At 35.3% G+C, this 14,162-nt stretch overlaps 1 protein-coding gene across 1 annotated transcript in view; it reads right to left on the bottom strand.

Annotated features, from left to right (window-relative positions):
* Window positions 1-14,162, bottom strand: part of DCN (decorin) — a 38,072-nt gene that overhangs the window by 3,443 nt on the left and 20,467 nt on the right. Inside the window, exons 4-6 of the mRNA XM_015629364.3 lie at window positions 5,416-5,629; window positions 5,114-5,227; window positions 3,857-3,950 (exon numbers count right to left, since the gene is read on the bottom strand). Coding sequence (XP_015484850.1) covers window positions 3,857-3,950; window positions 5,114-5,227; window positions 5,416-5,629 — 422 coding nt within the window. The remainder of the gene's footprint in view (window positions 1-3,856; window positions 3,951-5,113; window positions 5,228-5,415; window positions 5,630-14,162) is intronic.

The raw sequence follows: 14,162 nt of genomic DNA on the forward strand, positions 1-14,162 counted from the left end.
GATTTTTGGATTTTTGGATTTTTGGATTTTTGGATTTTTGGTTAGCAATCACTAAACTACAGAAGTTTTTCAGAAGACTCCCATAATTTACAATTTCTGTATTGCAGTAAAGAAGTCAGTGACATTACTTCAGGAGTTGTCATCATCAAGAGTATTGTAATTTTAGAAAATTATTTCTATAAAGGCAAAACTTAACTCATCTATTTTGCTCTGTTTTTCTTGAAACATTTTTTTTTAATATTGAGGAGGAAAATGCTCTGAGATTTCTTAATAGCTTAATCAATAAGAAAATTTAATATACGTAATAAGAAACCTCATGTTAAAATTATTTTCTATGGAGGAGTACTTTTAAAGAAAGCTTTCTTCACAGTTGTCTAATAACCTGTAATTCTTTGTGGCTTGCAGGAGTTTCAGAAGCCAGGACCTGAATCTACAATAAAATCACAGAACTGAAAATTCTTGTTTGATCTTTATAGCTGAGAGGTTTCCTAGTATTAATTAGTACTACATATAATGTAAATAGTCTTATCATACTAATTTAAATATAGCAATATTTTTTAGCTATTAGATGACTAAGGAGATTTTAATGAGAACTCTCACATCAACATAAATTTACTTCACTCAGAAGTCAATATCCCATCTCCTAGCTAGAATTTGATAATGAAGCATTTTCATTAAAAATTATTAGAATTAACTTTCTTTTGAATAGAATATTCTAAGATTTAGGAGAGCTTGGGGAATTGGATCCTACAGAGCAATTCAGTCTGAAGTTCTACAGAATGCTTACAAAGGACTTCAGTGATGGGTACTCATAATGACTGTCTTTGAAAGGACTGGAGAAAAAACCTCCAAATTTTGTCAGAGGGCTATTAATTCTTGTTTGACACGTATCTAAATATGTGCTCACTACATATGCAGGTCTACAAGCAGATGTGTCAAACTTGGGAGACCAGTATGAAAATAAAGTTGTTCTGACTCATATCAGTCTGTTGAAGAAAAACATTCCCTTTGCACAGGCTTTTAGGAATAGAATGAAATTATAGGAGTCTGTAGTGAAATGGACCTAAATCCCAGGAGGAGTGAAATTATGTGTAATTACATCTCCTCTAAATGTCTTGCAAAAAAGTCTCAGTCACTTGGGGCTATGCTTAAAGATGAAGTAAGTCAATATTATTGTGTAAAACAGAGGGTGATTAAGAGTGTTTGGAAAGAATAAGATCTTCATCAGTCTTCCCATAGGAAAAAAAGGGAAAAATTTGAAAAATCACTCTTGCTTCATACATTGATGTATTACTTCCTTTTTTATTAATGAATAAGTAACATTTTCCCAGTGTTTCAGTAGACCTCTTCCCAGTGTTCTAAGTCATTGAAGAGCATCATCAAAAACATATCTCAAAATTGAAGAAATCCTCAAGCACTTTTTCACCTTTTCTCTCCAACATCCCTGAGGAATCATTTCCACTATATTTTTGAAAGAAACTTCATGATGCTCAACACCATTATTATCACTATGGGCTTATAATCACAGAATCACTAAGGTTGGAAAGGACCTCCAAGACCACAAATCCAAATGTTAATGCAGCCTCACCATGTTCACCCCTAAACCTTGTCCCCAGGTGCCACAACCACATGCCTTTTGAACACTTCCAGGGGTGGTGATTCCACTACTTCCCTGGGCAGCCTGTTGAAGGGCTGATTACCCTTTAAGTGAAGAAATTTTTCCTAATATCTAATCTAAAAATCCCTTTGTTTGGTTCAAATTCCCACTGTATGGAGCTATACCATTCCAGTAAGCTTTATTAGAGTATAGACATTAATAATATTGGATGTGTAATGTGAATGTGCTCTTGGAGCTCATTCCTGCATGGAATCAGCAAAGTCTTTGTTGTGTTTACTTTAATAAGACTATTGTTTTTTCACTGAATCATTCTATAAAGGCTTTGGAAAGACTTAAGAGTAATTTTACAAAAGAAACAAACAAAAAGGACAAATACTGTACATCTACTAGAATGCAAGGAAACTCAAAAGAGAATAAGCAATGGACCTCCACCAAGGTCTTGCATGAAGCACTTCACAGTTTAAAATTCCTGAACACAGAAAAATTACCTGTTTCTAAAAGCTTACCTGTGCTTTAGGGCAGCTATTAGACTGTCAAGCTTGGGTTGGTATGAACAAGGTTCTCTGACCCTGTGCTAATATCTCTGAAAACTTAGACATGTAAATAAGAGCTGGGTTATTTACACAGGGCTGGAGCTGTTCCATAGCCCCCTCCTTTCCTCATCTGTTTTGTTTTGTGTAATGTTCTCCTTGTTCACCAATCTGTGCTCTTCCTTACCTTTCACCTTTGCAAAAAAGCATCTCTGACCATGCCTAGGTTACCTGCTTAAAGCACAGGGTGGAGAGTGGTTTAAAACTTGGAGCCTGCTCTGAGCAGCTCACCATTTCCACATCGTGGCCAACAGAATATCTTGTTGCTCCACACAGTACAGCCACAATAGAAGCAGCCCAAGCTTAGATATTTTTAGGAGTCCATTGGCGCTTGCTGTTTAAAACTTTATGTCTAAAGCCAGACTTCTGACAGTGTTGTCCATGTGACTCTGCCTGTGGTGTTGTCCATGTGTGAATGAGAAAAACAGAAAAACTGTGTCATCTGCAGGACAGCTCACATGCCCCACATTGCCTCCAGTAGTGTATATTACTCTCTACCTGAGTAGCTATCATCGTGTTCTGGATTTGGAAGTTTTCTTCATAATTTCTCTGAAAAATGTTATATTCTATATCAAGCCTCTGTAACAAACAGTATCTGCTTCATAGTCCTCTAATCCATACTTATAATATAGTATTGTCCTTTTCTAAAACCTAGGACAGGCTGTTATTTTTTGAGTCTGTGATAAAATATTAACATAAAACATAAAGTGAAATGTCTTAATTTATAAACTCTGGAAAGCTGTTCTAAGCTTTATATCTTGCACTGATTTTTGTTTTCTGACATCCTGATGACAAGCAGATTAAGATGAAAATCTATTAATTAGATCCAGTAATCTGTTTAAAAGCCTGATTATCAATCTTTTTTGAAACTATTTTAATAGTAAAATTTTAAAGTATTAAATTTGAAAATTACTTGTAGCAAAAGCTGGTTTTACTCTGCTGCATGTTTTTTGATGTGAATGGATTCACAAATCATTCTGTATAAAGGCTTTTTGGGAATTGTTCTTTTATTTTCCTACAGTTAGAGAAACTTACTAAACAACAGTCACAGATTAAGAGTCACTCTGACAGTAATAATTTTTCAATTAAATTTTATGATTTTTTTTTTTCTTCTTAGTCATGTTCCAGTATTCACTGCAGACTTGCCTTTCCTGAGAAACAAAGGAACCATTGTTGAAAGAAGTTTTGATTCCCATGTACTTTTTTCTCAGTTTTCAGGCAAACTGCATGAGCATTGCCGTGTTCCAAGAAAACTGCATGAACCAAAGATGGACATGCAATGAAAGAAACAAAAGTCTAATTGTTATTTTTTGTTTGTTTGTTTGTCTGATTGGGTTTTTGGGCTTTTTTTGTTTTGTTTTCCTTTCAGGAGGTTTTTGTTTGTTTGCTTTTTGTAAATCAAATAAACAGTTGTCCTGAGCATATAGCACTCATAATTGAAAACAGATAAAAAGTTTTGTCAGGAAAATAAAAGAAGTGTTTGTTCTTTTCCATCAGTACACAAATCCTTAGAAGCTTTTCCTGCTAAGCTATGATTATTTCAATGATTCTAATACTCATGAAGCCCAGACTGATGTTTTATAATTGTGTGTGTGATGATTGCAATTTTAACTAATATTTCATGTGAAAAGAATAAATTAATTCTTACTTTGCCAAGTTGGTGAGTCCAGAGAGACTTTCAGCATCAATTTTGCTGATTTTGTTGCCATCAAGATGAAGTTCAGTAAGGGATGGAGGAAGGCCTGAAAGAGAGAACACCATCAAGTTACTTTTTATTAAACTAGATTCTTATATTTTTAAAAAATACTTGTACTACACCAAGGCCCTTTCACAGCTGACGAAGGATTTTTCTGAACATGCCAATGAATGATTCACTAAATGAAATAAAGAACTTTCACAATCAGGGAAACTGAAAACAATTAGTAACAATTTATTTAGTATGAAATAAGACAAAGCTCCTAGAGTCATTATAAAACAGTTAAATCCTGAAAAATACCTAAATTAAATTCTTCTTATTTATTACTACTAGCCTTCATGATTATGTAAATGGGACATATAAAGAGCTCTCATTTTGACCAGACTATCCACATACATAAATGTGCAAATATGTGGCACCTAGATATTTGGCAAGAAACAGCAGTAGAAAATGCAACTGTAAGTATGAAGCAAAATAATTTTATTGTTGTTTTAGTTAGAGTGCATACTAGTTTACAAATTCTGTTTATCAGGAAAAAAAAGAGAAAACATATTTTACCTATCTGAGGTCCCTCAAAAGAACATCCAAAACAGGAAATATGGGAAGGAAAAAAATAACAACCAGTATTAACTTTCAAAAATTTTCAAAACAATCTGTTGGCTGAAGTATGAATAAATTGAATATAATTCCCTGTGTATTGGAACCATTCTTGTTTGTTTGTTTTGTTTTTAATAAATTACAATGAAATTGTTCTTATTTTGTAGGAATTTTCAATTAAGTACTTTGAAAAATAGCAAAGATTTCTGTTTTGTTAGAGGTGAAGTACTTTTGGCTTCAAACCCATAGATTTTTGAAGGGTTGATTTTATGTTTGTACAACTTCAGTTAATTCTGCATGAATTTACAATTGTGTAATGTTAATCAGGCTCAATAACCAGGCTTGGAGGCTGAGAACATTCTTCCATGTTATATTTCAGCGATGAGACAAGGAGAGCAAAATAACAAAAAATGACATTTTACAGTGCACCTCTCATGGAGCTTCTTGTAACCAAAAGCCAAAATTTTCCAAACTAATAAAAATCACCTGGTCTAAAAGTAGATACTTTGAGGACAGACTCAAAAATCTTCCATAATATTTTTTTTTCCAACTGAGTGGAAGTTACCTCATTGTACCCATGCAAATCTCTGAAATACTAATTTTATTTCTTACCCTTTGGGATGCTTGTGATGTTGGTGTCTGCGATGCGGATGTAGGAGAGCCTCTTCATCCCCTGAAAAGCTCCGTTTTCAATGCCTGAGCTCTTGATTGGGTTGGTGCCTAGTTCTGCCAACAAAACATGGTTGTGAGCTGTGCTGCAGTGGGAGTACCTATATTCTTCAGGTCAAAGCTAATTTGGAGTACAATTTATTGGGACAGTTGTTGGTTTTCTACATATAATCACTGATCAAACTAAAAAAAAACATCTTGGAAAAACACTCAGATGTGTTTGTTACAATTTCTCATGCTCATACCTAAGACAATCACTTGATTCAATCCGTTAAAGACAGCTTTCCTCAACTTGGAGATCTCATTCTCATGAGCCCGTATCTCCTGGAGAGACTTTGGCATGTTTTCTGGGAGTTCCTTCAGGTTGTTCTTGGACAGGTAAAGCCTTTCCAGTTTCTTCAGAGGAGCAAAAGCTAATGGGCTTATTTTGCTGATTTTGTTGTTGACAAGGATCAATGCCTGTGGAGTAAAAATCAAGATCTCAGATGATCAGGAGGGAAATTACTTTGTGGTGAAACATTTTAAAATTATTATTATTATTATTTTCTAATGCCTTTAGAGGTCTTCTGATGACAAATTTGGTGAGCTGAAGAAAATGCAATACAGTACTAAAAACAAATTATAAACTTCTGAGACAGTGAAAGACAAGTCTTATAGAACAAATACAAGTGTTACTTCATTTCTGAGACTGCAATGCAGCTTCTGTTAGCATCCATAATTTATGTGCAAGAATAAGTACAATCATTGCATTTGAAAGCTGTGAAGAACAAGACAGTCACAAAAGAAAAATAAATTCTATGTGATTTTTTTTCCTGATTTTGTTTATCCTAAGGATACTGTTACCCATCATCACACAAACCATTTAACCAGTTTCTCCTGAACAGGAAATTCTATTACTTAATAGAGTGAAGGCACAGCCCAGCTTAATAAAAATATACATAACTTCACCTTGTTCCTCTTAGTCTTATAAAGCTGCACTTACTAAATTTCTGACTAATAACAACCTTTTTTTTTTTTGTTTTTAGAGATATAAGGTATCTTTTTGGTAAGCAAAACCTTGTATGGAAGTGGGAGAATCTGAAGTGTCACGCTCCAAGTCCTGCAGTTGGGAATCATGGACCATACTCTCTCCTCCCTGATGGTGCCTAATCCAGCTCTCACAGCTGTGATATCTAGGCTCAGGGTAACTCTGAGAAGATTATCTCTCTATACAGCCAGGGGAGAAAGGCCTCCATGAAAGCACTGTCATCTGTAATAAATCTCTGCATGTCTCTGAAATCTGACATTACTTCTAAATCTCATAGATTAATTAACCATGACACAAAAAGGGAGGTCGCATTACTGTCAGGACATAACACAGTAATGGAGAGTATTTCAGATATAATAGATACTTGGGTGACTCTTATAATTCCATCTGTTTGCTATCTACTTATCAGATTTACTGCATGTTTGTGCAGTGGATTAGGTAGAAAGGGCCATATAAATATTGACATAATATCTACTTATATTTATTACTAGGGCATCTTTTTTCACCACCTCCATTATGCTAGTTTCAGAAACAGAAAACAAAAGTTGTTGTAAATACTATAGTGAACATTCAGGGCATTTTCACACACTTTCATTATTTTCAGAATTACATTTTAGTCTGTTTCTTGGAGGAAAATGGAGTGTCCAACTTATTCCATGACCAGTTAAGTATTAAAACAATGACAAGACTGTCAGCCTCTGTGACAGCACCTCTCCATCATGGAAACGTGAAAGGGAAGTGGGCAGATTAAAATGGTGATGTGTTTTTCCCCTGCTGGGCTCCCCTTGCAGATCTCCCTGAGCAGAGGCAGCAGTGTGTACTGTACATGGCTTCACTGAGTGCATGTAAAGCTGAACATATCTGGTTTTCATTTATATGTTAGCTAGAAACAACTCATTTGCAAGAGGAGGTAGAAGAGGTCACCCACAGTTCAGCAGAGTATTTCCCTAACAATAAGCCTATCCCAAAATAAATATGTTGGTCAGTGGAAGCTGTGGCCCCAACTCATCTATTTGGGCCTGTATTACAAAATCTGACATGAAAACACATGGATACACATTGGAAGTGGTTTTCTGATTCATGATTGCCAGAATTGTGATACAGATGTAGATTATGCCCATAGCAAAATTCAGGTACTCGTGAAGTATTAGGACATGGCAAACAATCCACTTACTTAAAAGTGATACAGTTGGAATTGTGCCATTTAGGATCTTACATTGTTTTCAGTTCAATAATCAAATGTGCTACTTCCTTTGACATTGTTCCCTAATTTTATTAATTTCACCATGTATTTCTTTTCCATAGATCTCTAAGATCTTTTCCACAGATCTCACTCAATCAGTTTGGGCTCATGTTATGTGTATTTGAAATTTTTATTCTATGTTTTGCTTTGTACTGGCTAACCATTTGTTTCAGCTAAAAGTCTGCAATTTTTTTAATTTCTTTTAATTTTGTTACCTTTTAAATAAAAAAAAAGGCAACATTAACTACAGCTGACAATTTGGTGTGAAATATTTCTTGATGGAAATAGGCAGGCATATATTCAGCTAGGCACTGTAAATATTCTCTGAGTAGCTGACTGTTACATCTCTTCAGAGTGGAACTGATACCTCTGACCAAACCCAGAATTATCTAGGTACCTTGGATTAATCTGTCATGTTTTTCCAGTGCTTTCTCCTGAATATGTTAACATTATCTTGGGGAAACACAGAGAATTGTTGTTTTATTCAAACACTCAAGAAGTCTCTCACTTAGAAATGATGGTGTTCTATCAGAGTTATGTATGAAAACACTAACTGCACAGTGGGAAGGTGTGTTTGCTGGTATAAGGTGGGAAAGTACCCCAAGTCAGAGTTTACATCTTTTTCTGTACCAGAACATTATTTCCCACTTAGACCCCTCTCTGCAAGTCCCTCCTCCCAGCATTTTAAACCTGCATGTTTTTCCCAGCGTTGTGCAGCTGTAAAGAAGGAAAAATAAAGCCACACACTACAGTGTGTGAGAGACATTTTACTGTCTCCCAGAGCAACAACAAATGATGAGGATAACACACCAGAGTAGCACCTGGCAAGCCACAGCCCTGGATTCCTTTCCCACTTCACAATACCTCTATTATACGCCATACTTAAAGAACTAAGTTATTAGCCTTGCAGCAATGGTGTTTACTTTCCTCAGAATGTGTCCCACATGGTTTGCATGTAACAAAAGCTAAATCAAACCAAAATAAAGTAAAATTAAAAACTCAGGGGATTTAGAGGTCAACGAAAACAGGAACTAGGGGACAAAAACCTAGGGAAAACATCTGCAGGCAGTGTTGCAGAGGAATGGATCTTAGGCAAAAACAGGTCACATGGACCAGCTATCCTGAATAAAGCCCAGATGGCATGATGGGACATTACAATCAGAGTGTTAAAGGACAAATGAAATTTTTTACAGGGCAAGAAGTACTTGGAGAAAAAAATAAGGGTCATCCTGAAAGTGCTCAGAGTGCTGGAGCCCTTGGTCACAAACATCATTTGCAATGCTGCTGTTATGAAATAATTTGACAGCAATGACAGCCTAGAACAAAGGTCACAGGAACTGCTGCTTTTATTTGAAAATCTACCTTCTTCTATACTTTTCACTTTTGGAGGAAAAAAGATATTTAATTTAGAATAAATATTCTCCCTAAGACCTACCTTCCTCCTCCCCCCAAAAAAGTTGAAGGACATCACGAATTTACAATATAAAAGACTGAGCCTATAAATGTACAGCTTTCAACGTGACCTGGTGTGGGTGCAAAAATATATGTCCTTAAGTGAAAAAAAAGGCAAGAAGAAAGAAAAAGTAATGATACAAAAATACATCAAGTATTAATGTATCAGTTTGTTAGGTTTTGAAGTGTCATAGCAATTTCCCATGGATTAGAGAAAATACAAGTTCCATCCTCATTTTCCTGAGATAAAGCTTTTTCCCTTTGTCATAGTATAGCATGTAAAATGCACTGTAAACATTGACTCAGTTATAATATTGCACCACCTTATCATGACCAGCAGTTTAAGTGCTCAGAGAGGGAAAAAAAGCTTTGCTCCAAAGATGACTTTCTTTTTTAGTGAAGCATCTCTGGTATTTTTGTAGTCAGGAGAAAAAATGAAAACCACTGTATGACAGGAATAGATGCTGGCTATGTTGAAGTCAGTGGGAGTCTGGCCATTTAGCTCCCTCTGACCTGGTTTCCACCTCAAATATTTATTCCCAAAACAAAAAGGAGGATTCACAATTCAGGAAAATTTTGGAACCCTTGTTGGCAGGCTTTTGTCAAAATACACCCTGACAAACTTCAGAGGCAGCTTGTGGCAGTCAGGTTGGAATTAACATAGAGTTGTTCTTGCTGTTACTGAAACTTCCAATTTTTGCCCTGTCTAGGGGTGGGAAGCAGGGAATTAAATTTTCTGGTGCAATTTCAATATATGAGAATCTCAGGAGACTGTTCTGAGGGGTTTCAATGCCCATTCATCTTAATTTAGCATAGTTTGAAGTGAGAGCCTTGCCAAAACCAGAATTAAAATGGAAAATTACCAGCAAACTTTCATCAGCCATATTGCATAGTGATACACCTGTTTTGCCAGCTGGGGATGGTGCTCTTATCTAACATCAATTCTTTACTGATGCATGCATCCTTCAGGGTTTAAACTGAAAAGTCAATCCCTGACCCTGTGGAATTTCTTTAATTTCCTGGGTTATGTATTTCATTATTACCTGTTTTTTATTACAGTTCTGCTAGGAACAGTTATATCTTAAGAACTTTAACCTCAGGAGCCAGGCATCCCAATAAAAATAATAACAAAATTCATTCCTTTTGTTTACCTTACGTTTTCAGTTAAGTCATACTTATAACCTGGACACAGAGTCAAGGTTTTCTTCCAAATTATTAAGGATGTATTTACATTTATGTAAAAACTAAAAAGCCAAACATCCCAAAAACAAAGCAAATCAAACAAACACAAACTCTGAAAAATCAGAACTTGACATTCTTCTCTAATCACCCAAACCTAGGATCAAGAGGACATAGCTAAGAAAAGCAAGGAAAAAAGGATAACATGGAAGCAATAGAGATGAATGAATTGTGAAGGAAGGAGATGTCAAAGAAGGAACAGCCTTTCAGTACAAACAAAAGAAGCCTGTGGAAAGCACTTTGATCACATACACAGGACCTTGTTGAATAATCTCACAAAGCAAAGGAGCCTGCTGCAGACCTAGTTTGCCTGGCCTTTGAGCTCTCACTGGTACCACTCAAGCAACAGGACTTGCACATACCATGAGGTGGTTCTGCATTTTCCTTTTTCTTTCAACTCTGTCCTTGTCTACTGTGACAAGAAATTTTGGTCATTCATTAAATTTATTACAGTGGATCTGATTATTTTTATTGTTATATTCTATACAAATTTCCTTTTATTTTTTTTTTTTTTGTTAGCCTAATATGCCGACTCTCTCTAGAATTTTAAGGACCTCAAAATGTTTTGTTCTGTTTTCTTCCTCACATGAAAAAATCTTTACCCATTGTACAAGAAAAACGTTTCCTGTGTACATGGTCTGTTTTATGCTCATTTCTGTGGAAAATCTCATTGTGTCTTAAGCACAATGCAAAGGTGAATATGAGGAGATGAAAATTCTCTAAGGGAGTGCTGTATTTCAGAAAAAATAACTTTTTGTTTCCCCCTCTGAATATTTGTTAGAAACCTAAAGCTGCACCTCAGTCCTGCCACTGATGATACCAAGAAATGGGTTCAGAGGTAGAACCTGGACAGAGTTATCTGCCTTTGTTTTTTCACAATATGATGGTGATTACTGATTCTTCATTCTGTGATTTACAGACAGTAAGGGTTTACTTAACTTCTTTTCATGCCTGGGAAAAGGAAACTGAAGCTGTAATGAGTCATCAGAAGACTGGATGATTAAATTAATTTTTGGATCTCTGGAGGTTTTCGGAATCTCTGAAAGGTTTTCTTAGATTTTTCTTCAGGTTTTTTTTTTGGTTTGGTTTGGGTGTTTGTTTTTTTTTCTTGTTTTGTTTTTGAAAAAAAGGATGGCATGAAATTTTCTATTGCCATATGTTGTTTTTTCACTTGCAATTACTACAGAGTTTCAGTTTTTCTGCCTGCACATTTAGTGTTGATAATCCTCTAGTGTGGCTACAGTCATAACTTTAAATTCAAAACTTAAATCTTTTATCTCTTAGGTCCTTTGCTTCAGTTCAAACGATTTGGGTTTAGCATTTTTGCATGTACAGCCATGGATTTGAACAGTTCTGCTAGCTTAAATTAAGTAAAGTTCCATTTGATTTCAGGCCAATAGTGCACTCATCTTCTTTCACTGTACTAGCAGTGTGCCAATTGAAAAATTCTTGTTGGAGAAGCATGCAGTCACTATTCTGTTGTTTGTGCTGTTCTTATAGTGATCTAACACAGAGCAGTTTCTTTCATCTCTTTCTCTAGGTGCCAGACATTCTGCTGCTTTGCTTTGGCCTTTCCACACAACCTGCAACTCCGTGTGCTGTTTGTGTAGGCTCCTCCTTTAATCTGCATGAGGGTTTACTCATGTAGTATTTTGGATTCTTTATTGTGTCCATGGGGTCAAAGTACTGAACTCCATCCAGAAATGTCAGTCTGCCTGGAAAATTCTGACAGTTTCATAGAAATAGAGTCTTTCTTTCCTGGCTTTTCCAATACCTTTCCTGTCTGACTTTTTTGCCACAGGTCTAAGTCATAAGCAAGTTTTTTTAAATAAAATCAGACAGTTTTCTGAAACTGTGAAACTCAGTCCTCAGCTCTCAAAAAATAGTCTTCAATTTTTCCTCTAATCTCTCAAGCCCTGTGCTAAAAAAAACAAAACCAAAAACACACAAACAAACAATTTAAGTTTTCAAATAGAGTGAAGTCTCACTGTGTTTTTATAGCACAACATTAATAGTTTAGACACTTTTTCCTAGATAATTTAAAACAATAAAAATGTCAAGTGCACTGTAAGTGTTGACTCTGATTTCTTGGCAGAAATCTATTATTTGCAGGTAAATATTCCTTTAGTTGCATCCTCTTCAAAGCGCTTGCCTTATTTCCACAACTGCAAATTTTAGCTTGTCTTGGGAAATCCACTTGGGAAAATTCTCAATACAAAGAATATTTTGGTAGGTTCTAATTTCTCTTTCATCTCCAGCTCTGGGTACTCCAGTGATGTGTATTATAAGCACTTTTGTACTGAAAGGGAAGCCATGAGCAAGTTACAGGTAACTCCTTTTTTTTCTCAATGCCTGTTCTGTTTGTAGCCCCAGCTGAACCTTAGGTTCAACCCAACTTATTCATTAAAATCTCTTCTAAAACTAATACACTTGTGGTTGATGACAGCTATAAGAATTAAGAAAGTATTTTAATGGATTATTCAAAAGCAATACAAACTGTATAAACTGCTATTTTTTTCAAGACCTGTTAAAATTGGGGTTTAAAGAACTGTTTCCTTATGTGAGCACTTCATGCAAAAGGCTAACTGCAGTTTCTCTTTTTATATTTTGAAACAATAACACTGTTAATTTTTGTAAATCTTTTTTTAACAGAGTACAAGAAAGTTTAGTAATGTCTAAGAAATTTTTGATTATCACACTGTAAAGTCTGATATTAACCCAAGCCCTGTTTCTCAGGAAATAAGATTAAAAAGCACATGCACTTCATATATGTATCTCACATCCTCATATATCTTTAAAATAAATGTCATAATAGAGCTCTGTCAACAACAATGCTTTTGAGTTTCACCTTCTAAAAACGATACTCCCTCTGAAAAATATTAAATTGAAAGTTGGGGAATGGGAATCATTCCCAGTTATTACACAGGAATGCTCCTGCTGAGAGCAAAGATGGTGCCTAGTTACATAAACATACTGCATGACTAAATTATTATTTTGGGGAGAAGATTACAGAATTGTAGAATAGTTTGGGTTGGAAAGAGACCTTGAGAGAATCATTATTTGCTCTTGAGTAAACCCAGGAAAATTGCAGTTTTGAAGGTTATTCGTTAAAATTTATATTAATGTATGATTTCCAGTGGTCCCTAAGCATGCACTGGGTACTTTTCTGAGTAAGCCAAATAAATAATTTTTTCCCTGAGGAGTTACTTATTTAATTCACTATTAAATTGTATCTATTATAAAAAAAGAAAAAGAAAAAACAAAAACCAAAACAAAACAAAATAAAGAAAACCCCTCAGAGTTAATTTCAATGAGATAAAATAGTTCACAGCAGCAAAACTCAGAGCAGAATGTGTAATTGAGACCTGGACCAAATGCCAAGTGGGTAGAAGTCACTGGGAGCAGTGATTTTCATCTGCAATACCATGCTCTGACTCATTTAAGGCAGTGTCATGAAGAATGATTGCCAAAAGATTCATTTCACTGATAAGAATTTTGTCTCTTTTAGCACCTCATAGATAATCTTCATTGAAAACACAGAACTTCTTTCCAAGGTGGAAGAAACCCAAAACAAATGGGCAGGAATTACAGTGTCAAATCTGTCCTGTAGCCAAAGAAGGGAATTTCAAAAAAAATCTGGGGAACAATTATTTCATTCTTAAACCTAGACTACTGAAATGTGATGTGTAAGAACGTGTTTTGTTCACTTTAGAGGTTACCTATGGAACTAGGTCAAGTACAGACACTTGCACTAAAATTAGATGACATCAACCTCATCATGATTCACTCATGCAGATCCCTTTGAATGGACAGTCTGACATTCATACACTTTCAAAATTACCTTACTGAGGTGGCATTGAAACAAATATTTAAGAGGGACTTTGGAAGAAATTAAAAGAGGTAAAATTTTATAGGATTTGCTTTCCAAGTATGAGTAGTTGACTGCAGGTCCTCATTTGAAACAGTGATTTTTTGGGTGATGATATTGGAAACATTAATGGAAAAAAGTGGGACTTGGCTTCTTGTTTTTA

Source organism: Parus major, chromosome 1A (genome assembly GCF_001522545.3).
Source record: "Parus major isolate Abel chromosome 1A, Parus_major1.1, whole genome shotgun sequence".
Lineage (NCBI taxonomy): Eukaryota > Metazoa > Chordata > Aves > Passeriformes > Paridae > Parus > Parus major.